The sequence below is a fragment of the Microcaecilia unicolor genome, chromosome 9 (assembly GCF_901765095.1).
Source record: "Microcaecilia unicolor chromosome 9, aMicUni1.1, whole genome shotgun sequence".
NCBI classification, from domain to species: domain Eukaryota; kingdom Metazoa; phylum Chordata; class Amphibia; order Gymnophiona; family Siphonopidae; genus Microcaecilia; species Microcaecilia unicolor.
The window spans coordinates 108945666-108959860 of record NC_044039.1 but is presented as its reverse complement, the minus strand read 5'-3'; the positions used below and the strand labels follow the sequence as shown (position 1 = coordinate 108959860).

Sequence of the window (14195 nt, the reverse complement as noted above, 5' to 3'; positions counted from 1 at the left end):
TCCATAAACCGCTACTAAATGGACTTGGGAAAAATCCACAATTCCAGGAATAACATGTATAGAATGTTTGTATGTTTGGGAAGCTTGCCAGGTGCCCTTGGCCTGGATTGGCCGCTGTTGTGGACAAGATGCTGGGCTCGATGGACCCTTGGTCTTTTCCCAGTGTGGCATTACTTATGTACTTATGTGTTTTGACAACTTTGAATAGTTTTATGCCACCTGCAAATTTAATCACCTCACTTGTCGTTCTGATTTCCAGATTATTTATAAATATGTTAAATACCACCGGCCCAAGTACAGATCCCTGCAGCGCTCCACTATTCACCCTCCTCCACTGAGGAGAATGGCCATTTAACCCTACTTTCTGTTTTCTGTCCAATAACCAATTACTAATCCATGGAAGGAAATTACCTCCTAACCCATGACTTCTTAATTTTCTCAGGACTCTCTCATGAGGAACTTTGTCAAAAGCTTTCTGAAAATCTAGATACCCTACATCAACCGGATCGCCTTTATCCACATGTTTACTCATGCCCTGGCTTCCTGGGTTCTCTGTCCACTACTCTAAGAATTAGGAACCGCTAATATAGATAATACATACTCCAAATATGTTTGATAACTCAACATTAAACTAAAGGCCAGGAGATTCAAAGTCTGGTTACCATTTGGCAACCTACCAAAAAAAAGATAAGCAAATCATTTTATGGTTGCCAGTGTGGTTGCTGCTGAACACCACTGTTCACATAGCTAACAGGAAGATGCTGGACTGGAGAGCTAGGACAGAATGGAAGCCAAGTGTTAAAGGACCTGCATATTATTACTACAATACAACATAGTAAACAGAACAACATTTGCCATATTATTTTGATATTTTGCCAAATGATTCCCTGGAGTGTATTCAGTGCGCATATTAGCACCAGTAAAAGGTTCTAGAGGGAGTCAGCTGGTGCATCTGCACTTGAGACACTGTGATGGGGTCTTTTACTGCTGTGTTCAAAAACACCCCTAATGTCCCTTTACTATTGAGGTAGGTGTTACCTCCCCACCCTAAGGATTTTAACTTGCCCATCACACTCCATTCCATCCTGCCATAGCCCTGCCCACTTTAACCTCCCCAAACAGTTGAGTCACTGACCGCCTATGACTGCTTTTGTTTTGATTTTCCTGGTATTTACAGTTCTTTTCCCTATTTAATTGAAATCACCCATTATTATAGTGATGCCAAATTTCCTAGCCTCCCTAACTTCTGTTAACAATTCTTCATCTGTCTGTTAATTCTGGCCTGGTGAACTTTAGTATTCTCTTTCCCTTCACATAGAGAATTTCTATCCATAAAGATTCCACATTGCAATCGGTTACATGCTGAATTTTTATTCTATTAGACCCAATTCCCTCTTTAGTATACAGCGCCACCCCTCTCCAATTTGATCCACCCTCATTGTGATATAACTTGTACCCTAGAAACCCAGTATCCTACTGGTTGTCCTCCTTACACCAGGTCTCTGAGATGCCTATTTTATACACCTCTTCAGTTAGTGCTATATACTTCCCCTCTCACATCTTTGTTTCTGGAATGGAGCTCCTGCTACTTGTAACCAGCAGAGCCTGTTCTAAAATACTGGAAGAACCCGAGAAGTTCCAATTCTGATTTACATGTCTTTCCTAAAATGCCACTCAAAATCATTTTTGTAATATTTATTTATTTTTCAACATTTAATATACTGCTGGGGCCTACACATAGGCATAAAGTGTTTTACAAGTACAGACTAAAAAGAGAGAGAAAGAGAAGGTGCAGAAAGAAATACAGGTTATGTAGACATCGGGAAGGTGATAGAGAAAAGATGAGTTTTCAAGATTTATTTTAAAGTGGGAAGAGAGGGTTAGTTTGCCATATGGAGGGGGAGGTCATTCCAAAGTTTTGGGCCCAGGCACTACACCCTTAAGATATCATCTAAAATGATTGTAGAAATATCTAACAGATTACCAGTTTGACTAAGATGGTGGTTTCTTTTCCTCCCTCTGGTAACCCAGTGGAGAGAGGAGACTAAATGAATTCATCTTCCTTACTTTTCCAAAGATCCACCGATATTGTTTTTTTGGGCTTACCTATTTATGGAATCTATCCAGGGAAAAAAGTTAATCTTGTTACTCATCTCTTAACTGGTAAGAAGATGAAAATAAAAAAAGAGGAAATGAAGATCAAAAAGAAAAAATATAATTTTACCTCTTATGTACTTATGTAACTAGCTGAATATTTATTTTATTGATTATCTTATGCTCAAGAATAGGTTGACCACAGAACATACCTCTAAACCAAGACCAGCTACAAAGTCTTCATAGGCTTGACTTCCTCCAGTATTAGAAAGAATGGAGTGTTTATCCTCTTGTCCATCTGCAACATAGAACACTGCAATCTTGTGTGTCTCTCGGCTGCAAAATAAAAGATCAGGGTCACACACTTACTAACACCCAGGTGGTGCAACAAACATGTTAATATACAGGGCTAAAGATACAAACCATTTTTTAAAATTGGTATCTACAATGCAGTTCATTGTTCTGCTAAAAACAGCTGTCCTAAGGAACAATTTCTAATCCTACACCATCTTTTTGAGGGGCCCTTTTACTATGGCACCTAGGCACCTACACGTGTACAACTCACGTCAAATTAGAACTACTGCCTGGCTACCTTGTGCCCTTGGCAGTAATTCTAATTCTGACGCGTGTCCAAAATGCGTGGCAAAAAATAATTTCTATTTTCTACCGTGTGGCACTAACCGGGCAGTAATCGACAGTGTATGCGCGCTGAAGACTACTGCCCAGTTAACGTGTGACACCTGACCGCTAAGTCAATGGGTGGCGGTAAAGTCTCAGGTCCAAAATGAACGCACTGATTTTTATTTTGCTGCACGCCTTTTTTTGCAGGCGTGCCTTAGTAAAAGGGCCCCTAAATGATTAGTCCTCTGTATTTTCATCAGTGGGAAATATTTCACCGAGAGGAAAACAGTCTTGGTGCAAAGACAATTTTAAATAATTAAGCTATAAGAACATAAGGGTTGCCATAATGGGACAGACCGAAACTCCATGAAGCCCATTATTCTGTTTCCAACAGTGGCCAATCCAGGTCACAAGTACTTGGCAAGGTCCTAGAACAGTAAAACAGATTTTATGCTACTTATCTTGGAAATAAGCAGTGGATTTTCCCCAAGTCCATCTTAATAATTTATTTACTTATTGCATTTGTATCCCACCTTATCCCACCTATTTGCAGGTTTGGCTTTTTCTTTTAGGAAACTATCCAAATCTCTTTTAACCTGTGCTAAGCTAACTGCTTTTACCACACTCTCTGGCAACGAATTCCAGAGTTTAATTACACATTGAAAAAAGAAATATTTTCTATGGGTTGCAAAAAAAATATTACTTAGTAGCTTAATTGCGTGCCCCCTAGTCCTAATATTTTTAAAAAGAGTAAACGATTCACCTCTACTCATTCCACTCTGCTCAGTATTTTATAGACGTCTATCATATCTCCACCTCAGCTGTCTCTTTTCCAGGCTGAAGAGCTCTAGCTGCTTTAGCCTTTCCTCACAAAGAAGTCGTCCTATCCCCTTTATCATTTATCGCTCTTCTCTGTACCTTTTTCTAATTCTACTATATCTTTTTTGAGACGCAGTGACCAGAACTGCACACAGTATTCCAGGTGCAGTTGCACCATGAAGTGATACAAAGGCATTATAACATTCTAATTTTTGTTGTCCATTCCTTTCCTAATAATTCCTAATATTCTATTTATTTTCTTAGCTGCCATTGCACACCGAACAGCGGGTTTCAATGTATCAACAATTACACCTAGATCCTTTTCCTGGACAGTGATTCCTAATATGACACCTGCTAACGTTTGGGTTCCCACATGCATCACATTGCACTTGCTCACATTAACTGGATCAGAGTTACACATGCAAATCAGGTCGTATTCTGATTTGCGTGCGTAACAATTATCCTAAGTCAACCAGCGCCAATAATTGCCATTTCACAGGCAATAACTGACACTAATCGGCATTAATTAGAATTTACGTGCAGAACTTGAAAGCATATTCTGTAAAGTTCTGTGTGTAAATTCTAAAACACAGAACTGAAGAGGGGGCATGGCCATGGGTGTGGAATGGGCAGGTTGTGGGAATTTCTAAAATCTATACATGCTATTATACCATACACACGCTCCACATCTAACTTGTCACCAGCATTTACACCAAGTTTTACTTGGCATAAATACAGTGCACTCCATTTAAGTGCACGTCGGATAAGCGCATGCTCTGTTTAACTGTATGCCGTACTTTGGTCCTGTTTTTGGTGCCATCAATTTCTATGGGGGCAAACTTCGGTTTAGCGCACCACTTAAGTGCAAGATTCGCTTACATGCATGGTTTAAGACCGCTCCTCTGCAACGAAGACTCCACATAAGCGCGCGCACGGAATATGGAAGCCGATTGGCGCATGACAACCAATGAGATTTCAAATTTACCGCCCCTTTAGCTGCCACAGGCAGAATAAGTGAAAGAATGTTGTTAGAGTGTACACTGGGGTCATCGTTGTCGTCGTAGCAAAACTGTAAGACTTTAACACTGGCTGAACGAATAGAAGTTCTTAAGAAATTAGAAAACAAACGAAGTTAAGCATCTATTGCTAAAGAATATGGTGTCAATCCCAGTCAAATTTCATGTGTCTTGAAGCAGAAAGGCCAGCTTCTGGAAGACTGGCAAAACAATACAAATCCACAATGGAAACGAAAAGGGGCAGGAAAAGCTGAGGAGGTAGAAGATGCTCTTCTTCAGTGGTTTTCTCGAGTCAGGAGCAGACAGTTTCCTGTCAGTGGTCCACTGCTTATGGAGAAAGCTAACCAGCTAGCTGAAAGTCTTGGACTAACTGAATTCAAAGCCACTGTTGGATGGTTGGAAAGATGGAAGGAGAGGAACAACATAAATTTCAAGAAACAGCATGGTGAGAAACAAGATGCTGATGACTTGCTGCTGAAAATTGGGTTGTTTCAGTTCTTCCTACCATCTTGAACGAGTTTGCACCTCGTGACATTTTCAATGCTGACGAAAACGGTCTCTACTGGCGAGCGATTCCTGATGGAACACTTGCATTCAAACATGCCGAAACTACTGGAGGTAAAACGTCGAAGGACCGACTGACGATCCTCCTTTGCTGCAATATGGATGGGAGTGAGAAGCTGGAACCCCTCGTCATTGGAAAGAGCAAACAGCACCGTTGCTTCAAGAAATTTAAGCGACTTGCTGTGTCATACGAGGCGAACGCAAATTCATGGATGGCTGGGGAAATTTGGAAGCAGTGGCTAAAGAAGTTAGACACTAGAATGCGGGCACAAAGGCGTCAGATTTTGTTGCTTTGTGATAATTGTGCTGCACACAGTGATGATGTCAGGCTGTCTAACGTCAAGGTGGTTTTCCTGCCATCAAACACTACCTCTCTGATCCAACCTATGGATCAGGGCATAATAGCCAATTTCAAACAACATTATCGGGCTCTTGTGCTACGTCGTTTGATGAGCGTTATGGATGACCAGACTGGCAAGGATAAACGTGCTGTTGAACTGGCTCGTAATCTATCAGTGTTGGATTCTCTACATATGCAGAAAGAAGCCTGGAATCATGTTACACAGGTAACCATTGTGAACTGCTACAAGCAGGCAAGCTTTGTTAAGGATGTGGAGAGGGACGAAACAGATGCAGCTGTTGCAAACGTGTCAAATGAACAGGTTATTGACATCCCAGCCAGTGTTACTGAAGAGGAGTTTCAACGCTACATAGCTGTTGAATACGATCTACAAACAGCTGACAACAGCCCTGATGTGCAGATATGCGCCTACACGCAGGCAACAACGGCTGATGATGAAACAGAGGATGAAATGAGCAGCGAGGCACATGCTGACGAAATTCAACAACCTCCACCTGTCACTTTTGCAAGACCGCTGGAGAGTCTCAACACTGTGCGGGCCTATCTGGAGGCCACTGGAAGTCAGTGCTATGACAGTTTTTACCATCTGGCAGACGTAGTCTATGGAACTCAGAGACCCATTAGTGTACAGAGGACTATAATTGATTACTTCAAGTAAGCCTGTCAGTTTACTGTACGTATAATAATAAACAGTACTGTACATATGTTTATCAGATGTCAAGCTTCTTTGGGCCACAACGGTTAAGTGCACGCTCCGGTTAACTGCATGCATTTCTTTGGTCCCAGACCCTTGCATTTAAGTGAACTGCACTGTACATGTGACTAAATTTAGTCATGTGAACAGGTGCTATGCGTATTCTGTAAATCATGCTTAACTTTAGGCATAGTTTATAGAATACACCTATGTGTGTGTGTATGTGTGTGTATATATATATGTGTGTATATATATGTCTAAGGCATCGTATACAGAATCCGGTCCTAAATATCATCTGCCATTTGGATGCCCAGTCTTCCAGTCTCTTAAGGTCCTCTTGCAATTTTCCAGAATCCTATTGTGATTTAACAACTTTGTATAACTTTTGAGTCAAAAGCAAATTTAATTACCTCACTAGTTATTGATATCCCTAGATCATTTATAAATATGTTAAAAAGCAGCGGTCCCAGCACATACCCCCCCCCCCCTTCTATCTACTCTTCTCCATTTTACAGATGCCTGTTGTAATGGTCACATAGCTTAACTGCGTAATGGGGAGAAGGGGATCTAAAATGCTTTTATTCATAAAAATAAAAAAACAAAGGGGAAAATTTCATAACAGAACACCAATAAAAATGTTCAAAAACTTGCCTATATAATAGGTTTCTACAAAAAAGATTTACACCTGCTTAATGTGATACAATGGAAGTTTCTCTTTTTCTTACGGCCAAATTCATTGCTTTCCACTGTCTCCTTTCTGGCAGACATGAATACTGGAGTTTGGGCGGTCCAGGCTGATATCAAGTTGTAACAGTAGCAACAGGGTGTTAAGATGTGCAGAATCATCTGTGCACTATCCTCTTCCAGACTTCATCTTACATACAGAAGCCAGGAATGAGAGAAATGTATACTGATAGCTCCATTAATTTTAACACCCTGCTACTAGTGCTACTTCTGTCACTGGGGCCTGGACTGATCCCAATTTTAATTAAGTGTATATATCTGTGGGAAAGAGGACAGTGGATGAAAAAGGTTTCTGGAAGTACCTACTGCTAGTCTTCTGTCTTTTCTATGGGGCTGTCATCTCCTGCCTGCTGTTTATCTAGATACACACATGGAAGCACATGCATGCATATGGATGGATGGATGCACCCTGAAAACAGCATTACTACCTTGTTGTTAAACACCTTTCAGATCTCAAGCGATACTAGATCATTTAGATTGGTAACCAGTATCTTGTTCAGACCACTTTCTCCTGGGTATTTTTTTATCAAGTTGCTGTATTCATCTAAGTTAATTAATAACAAAACAGTCACTTTTAAGTATACACAATTCGAGCATTCTTTGTTTTGGGGAAAACTGTAATCATTTAGATACTTATTCAGATAGCTATTCAGATTGCTCTAATTCAATGTATGGCATCTGAAATTTTGGTGTAGGGAAGAAATATCAAATATGTCAGAGGTAAAGCAAAAGAACAGTAGGTATTAATAATCATCCTTGGTATTCTGAGACTGACACTCTTGAAGAGCACTTGTAGGAGAATGGAGAGATTATAGAGAAAAACTAAAGATCAATCATATTATACACTTTAGTGTTCTAGCATTAGAAAATATCATTGGCAAAGAGAGAAAACCAAATTCTTAATACTAACAAACCCTCACCAACTAATTACTTCTACTACTTTTACTATTGGTAACAAAACTTATCCACTGGAGCATAATTTGAAAATCCTGGGAATAATAATTGATCAACATCTCTCATTTGAACCACAAGTATCCAAATTAGTGGCTTTGTCTTCCCTGATCGCCCCTTTTATTCCTCAGTCATCTAGCGGTCCAACTGATTCTTTTGCCGGCTTCCTGCTTTTAATATACCTAAAAAAGTTTTTTTTACTATGTGTTTTTGCCTCCAACGCAATCTTTTCTTCGAAGACCCTCTTAGCTTTCCTTATCAGCGCTTTGCATTTGACTTGACATTCCTTATGCCGTTTCTTATTATTTTCAGTTGGTTCCTTCTTCCATTTTCTGAAGGATTTTTTTATTTTAGCTCCAATAGCTTCCTTCACCTCACTATTTAACCACGCTGGTTGTCGTTTGGTCTTCCGTCCTCCTTTTTTAATATATTTGGCCTGGGCTTCCAGGATGGTGTTTTTGAACAGCATCCACGCCTGACATTAATTTTTGACCTTCGCAGTCACTCCTCTAAGTTTTCTTTTCACCGTTCTCATTTTATCATAGTCTCCATTTTTAAAGTTAAATGCTAACGTATTTGATTTCCTATGTATACTTACTTCAAAGCTAATATCAAATCCGATCATATTATGATCACTGTTATCAAGCGACCCCAGCACCATTACCTCCCGCACCAGATCATGCGCTCCACTAAGAACTAGGTCTAGAATTTTTCCTTCTCTCATTGGTTCCTGTACCAGCTGCTCCATAAACCTGTCCTTGATTTAATCAAGGAATTTTACCTCCCTAGCGTGTCCCAATGTTACATTTACCCAGTCAATATCAGGGTAATTGAAATCACCCATTATTATTGTGTTGCCCAGTTTGTTTGCGTCCCTAATTTCCTTTAACATTTCTGCATCCGTCTGTTCATCCTGGCCAGGTGGCCAGTAGTACACTCCTATCATTATCCTTTTCCCCTTTACACATGGAATTTCAATCCACAGTGATTCCAAGAAATGTTTTGTTTCCTGCAGAATTTTCAATCTATTTGATTCAAAGCTCTCGTTAATATACAAATGGTGTTAAAGGGGCGATCAAGGAGGACAAAGCCGTAGCGGAGAAATTAAATGAATTCTTTGCTTCGGTCTTCACCGAGGAGGATTTGGGGGGGACACCGGTGCCGGAAAGAATATTTGAAGCGGGGGAGTCGGAGAAACTAAACAAATTCTCTGTAACCTTGGAGGATGTAATGGGTCAGTTCAGCAAGCTGAAGAGTAGTAAATCACCGGGACCTGATGGTATTCATCCCAGAGTATTAATAGAACTAAAAAATGAACTTGCGGAGCTACTGTTAGAAATATGCAATCTGTCCCTAAAATCGAGTGTAGTACCGGAAGACTGGAGGGTAGCCAATGTTACTCTGATTTTTAAGAAGGGTTCCGGAGGAGATCCGGGAAATTATAGACCGGTGAGTCTGACGTCGGTGCCGGGCAAGATGGTGGAGGCTATTATTAAGAATAAAATTGCAGAGCATATACAAAAACATGGACTGATGAGACAAAGTCAGCACGGATTTAGTGAAGGGAAGTCTTGCCTCACCAATCTAATGCATTTTTTTGAGGGGGTAAGCAAACATGTGGACAATGGGGAGCCGGTTGATATTGTATATCTGGATTTTCAGAAGGCGTTTGACAAAGTGCCGCACGAAAGACTCCTGAAGAAATTGCAGAGTCATGGAATCGGAGGTAGGGTATTATTATGGATTAAGAACTGGTTGAAAGATAGGAAGCAGAGAGTAGGATTGCGTGGCCAGTATTCTCAGTGGAGGAGGGTAGTTAGTGGGGTCCCGCAGGGGTCTGTGCTGGGTCCGTTGCTTTTTAATGTATTCATAAATGACCTAGAGATGGGAATAACTAGTGAGGTAATTAAATTCGCCGATGACACAAAATTATTCAGGGTCGTCAAGTCGCAGGAGGAATGTGAACGATTACAGGAGGACCTTGCGAGACTGGGAGAATGGGCGTGCAAGTGGCAGATGAAGTTCAATGTTGACAAGTGCAAAGTGATGCATGTGGGTAAGAGGAACCCGAATTATAGCTACGTCTTGCAAGGTTCCGCGTTAGGAGTTACGGATCAAGAAAGGGATCTGGGTGTCGTCGTCGATGATACGCTGAAACCTTCTGCTCAGTGTGCTGCTGCGGCTAGGAAAGCGAATAGAATGTTGGGTGTTATTAGGAAGGGTATGGAGTCCAGGTGTGCGGATGTTATAATGCCGTTGTATCGCTCCATGGTGCGACCGCACCTGGAGTATTGTGTTCAGTACTGGTCTCCGTATCTCAAAAAAGATATAGTAGAATTGGAAAAGGTACAGCGAAGGGCGACGAAAATGATAGTGGGGATGGGACGACTTTCCTATGAAGAGAGGCTGAGAAGGCTAGGGCTTTTCAGCTTGGAGAAGAGACGGCTGAGGGGAGATATGATAGAAGTGTATAAAATAATGAGTGGAATGGATCGGGTGGATGTGAAGCGACTGTTCACGCTATCCAAAAATACTAGGACTAGAGGGCATGAGTTGAAGCTACAGTGTGGTAAATTTAAAACGAATCGGAGAAAATTTTTCTTCACCCAACGTGTAATTAGACTCTGGAATTCGTTGCCGGAGAACGTGGTACGGGCGGTTAGCTTGACGGAGTTTAAAAAGGGGTTAGATAGATTCCTAAAGGACAAGTCCATAGACCGCTATTAAATGGACTTGGAAAAATTCCGCATTTTTAGGTATAACTTGTCTGGAATGTTTTTACGTTTGGGGAGCGTGCCGGGTGCCCTTGACCTGGATTGGCCACTGTCGGTGACAGGATGCTGGGCTAGATGGACCTTTGGTCTTTCCCAGTATGGCACTACTTATGTACTTATGTAATGCTACCCCTCCACCAATTTGATCCACCCTATCACTACGATATAATTTGTACCCCGGTATGACAGTGTCCCACTGGTTATCCTCCTTCCACCAGGTCTCAGAGATGCCTATTATATCTATTTTTTTATTTAGTGCAATATATTCTAACTCTCCCATCTTATTTCTTAGGCTCCTGGCATTTGCATATAGACATTTCAAACTATGTTTGTTGTGCCTATTTACATCATGCTTAGTACTTGACAGTATTAATTTGCAATCTTTTGTCTGATTTTTATTTAGGGACACCTGATCTAGAATAGTCTCTTTTGCAACTTCACTATCAGGATACCCTATCTTCCCTGTTTTGGTGGTATCTTTGAAAGATACCTTATCCCGAACCATGCGCTTTTGAGCGACTGTCAGCCTTCCCCCCATTTCTAGACTAAACTAGATCCTGCAGTGCCTGTTAGATTCTATCTGTTAATGCTGTGGTACAAAGTTTTTAAAACTAATTGGAAAAGACTATGGAGATTAGTAGATAAAATTTGCTTTTTATATTTTTATTTTGCCTAACACTAACCTACAATTCCTCATTTAAACCCCAATCTTTAAGTTCCCAAAGCACAAAGCAAAATAGCGTTCACTTACCAGAGAAATGTTCTCTTCTCTCGGAACTTCTCAGTGGATGGTGACCCTCACTCCACGCAGAGTCTGACAATCCTACCACTGTCATTAAAAAAGAAGGACTATGGTCTGTCACGAAACGCCTAGCCACCCTCCTGGGGTTAGCCCACGGCCACTTAGAGGGTCTGTTCCCAGCATAGCACAGGTTCACCTGCCGCTTGTGCTCTACACTAGCAGCCTCCTCTCACTGACTGGGTCACAACCTCCTCTGGGTGAGTCTCCTGCTCTCCAGTTATCCCCAGTGACTTCTAGGTTACTGGAGCCACACTCCTAGTGGTCCCACAGTTCCCAGAAAGCACTTGTAGACCCAAAACAAAGTACCAGGATTTTTTATCAGTCCAGACAGAACAAACAATTATGCTTATTCTCTTAAAAAAATATTGAACAGTGGAACAAAATAGTGCAAATAGCAAACAATAACAGGCAACCGAAGTATGGATCACTTATAACACCAACTAAACATCTATGTACTGTCTACACCGTACCTGGGAAGATCAGGGCATATAATTTACCGAGCCTCAACAACGAGATCTGTCTCTCTTTCTTCCTGGCTAAGACTGAAGCAGCAGCCAGCGTCTGCTGCGTAATTTTCAAAACTCCAGGCCAGAACATTCAACTTTCAAATAAAAACTGGTTACATTACATCATTATAGGCATTTCCTATTATCTTTGTGCCAAATAAAAAAGAGAGAAGTCAGACCTCTGTAACAGCTTTTCAAACATGCATCATCTACTGGCCAAACAGGAGTAATACACTTTAGAACATAATAAAGGGAAATGGGACTTGATATACCGCCTTTCTGAGGTTTTTGCAACTACATTCAAAGCGGTTTACATATATTCAGGTACTTATTTTGTACCAGGGGCAATGGAGGGTTAAGTGACTTGCCCAGAGTACAAGGAGCTGCAGTGGGAATCAAACTCAGTTCCCCAGGATCAAAGTCCACTGCACTAACCACTAGGCTACTCCTCCACTCATGCAGGAAATATCCAATACATTTTTGATGATTACACAAAGTTATTCAAAATCGTTATAGTCAGATACAGCTATCTAAATTAGTAAAATGTTGTGACTACTTCAGCATTAATCTTTTCCAGTAGTTGAAAAAGAAAAAAATCTCTTCTCTTTTAAAACATTTTTCTTTTGCTTCTTAGAGGGAATATTAAACTGATAGCACAGATAAGTTCTTTCCTTTGTTCTTGACTGCATGGCTTAGCCTAAATAAATTGTAGGTGTCTGTTTTCCAGAGGGACAGTGAGCCCTTTAACCCACTCCCTCAACCAACCAACCCAGGCCTCCTTCTCCTCTTTTCCTGATATCACCGAAGAGGAAACCGCCCACCTTCTTTCCTCCTTGAAATGCACCACTGTTCCTCTGATCCCATCCCCACCAACTTACTAAACACCATCTCTCCTACTGTCACCCCCCCATCTGTCATATCCTCATCTTCTCTCTCTCCACTGCAACTGTCCCTGACACCTTCAAGCATGCTGTAGTCACACCACTTCTCAAAAAACCATCACTAGACCCTACCTGTCCTTCCAACTACCGCCCCATCTCCCTCCTACCCTTCCTCTCCAAGATACTTGAACGCGCGCGCCGTTCACAGCCGCTGCCTTGATTTTCTCTCCTCTCATGCCATCCTCGATCCACTTCAATCCGGTTTTCGCCCTCTACACTCAACAGAAACGGCACTCACTAAAGTCTGTAATGACCTGTTCCTTGCCAAATACAAAGGTCACTATTCCATCCTCATCCTGCTCGACCTATCATAATTTACTTCTTGCTGCACTATCCTCATTTGGGTTCCAGGGCTCTGTCCTCTCCTAGTTCTCCTCTTATCTCTCCCATTGTACCTTCAGAGTACATTCTCATGGATCTTCCTCCACCCCTATCCCGCTCTCTGTTGGAGTTCCTCAGGGATCTGTCCTTGGATCCCTTCTCTTTTCAATCTACACCTCTTCCCTGGGCTCGCTGATCTCATCTCATGGTTTCCAATACCATCTTTATGCTGACGACACCCAGCAGAAATCCACACCAGAAATCACTGCGGAAACCCAGGCCAAAGTATCAGCCTGCTTATCCAACATTGCCGCCTGGATGTCCAACCGCCACCTGAAACTGAACATGGCCAAGACCGAGCTCATTATCTTACAACCCAAACCCACTTCTCCTCTCCCTCCACTCTCTATTTCAGTCGACAACACCCTCATCCTCCCCGTCTCATCTGCCCGCAACCTCAGTCATCTTCGACTCCTCCCTCTCCTTCTCTGCCCATATCCAGCAGACAGCCAAGACCTGTCGCTTCTTTCTCTATAACATCAGCAAAATCCGCCCCTTCCTCTCCGAGCACACCACCCAAACTCTCATCCACTCTCTCATCACCTCTCGCCTTGACTACTGCAACCTACTCCTCACTGGCCTCCCACTTAACCATCTATCCCCTTCAATCCATTCAGAACTCTGCTGCACGTCTTATCTTCCGCCTAGACCAATATGCTCATATCACCCCTCTCCTCAAGTCACTTCACTGGCTTCCAATCAGGTATCGCATACAGTTCAAGCTTCTCCTACTAACCTACAAATGCACTCAATCTGCAGCCCCTCATTACCTCTCTACCCTCATCTCCCCTTACGCTCCTACCCGTAACCTCCTCTCACAGGACAAATCCCTCCTCTCAGTACCCTTCTCCACCACTGCCAACTCCAGGCTCCGCCCTTTCTGCCTCGCCTCACCGTATGCTTGGAATAAACTCCCTAATCCCATAC

General features: G+C 41.9%; 1 protein-coding gene across 2 annotated transcripts in view; it reads right to left on the bottom strand.

Moving 5' to 3' along the window:
* The window catches only part of RALGAPA1 (Ral GTPase activating protein catalytic alpha subunit 1), an 882008-nt gene that overhangs the window by 305130 nt on the left and 562683 nt on the right, over positions 1–14195 (bottom strand). For both annotated transcript variants that reach the window (XM_030214290.1, XM_030214291.1), the window contains exon 35: positions 2307–2430. In XM_030214290.1, coding sequence (XP_030070150.1) covers positions 2307–2430 — 124 coding nt within the window. The remainder of the gene's footprint in view (positions 1–2306; positions 2431–14195) is intronic.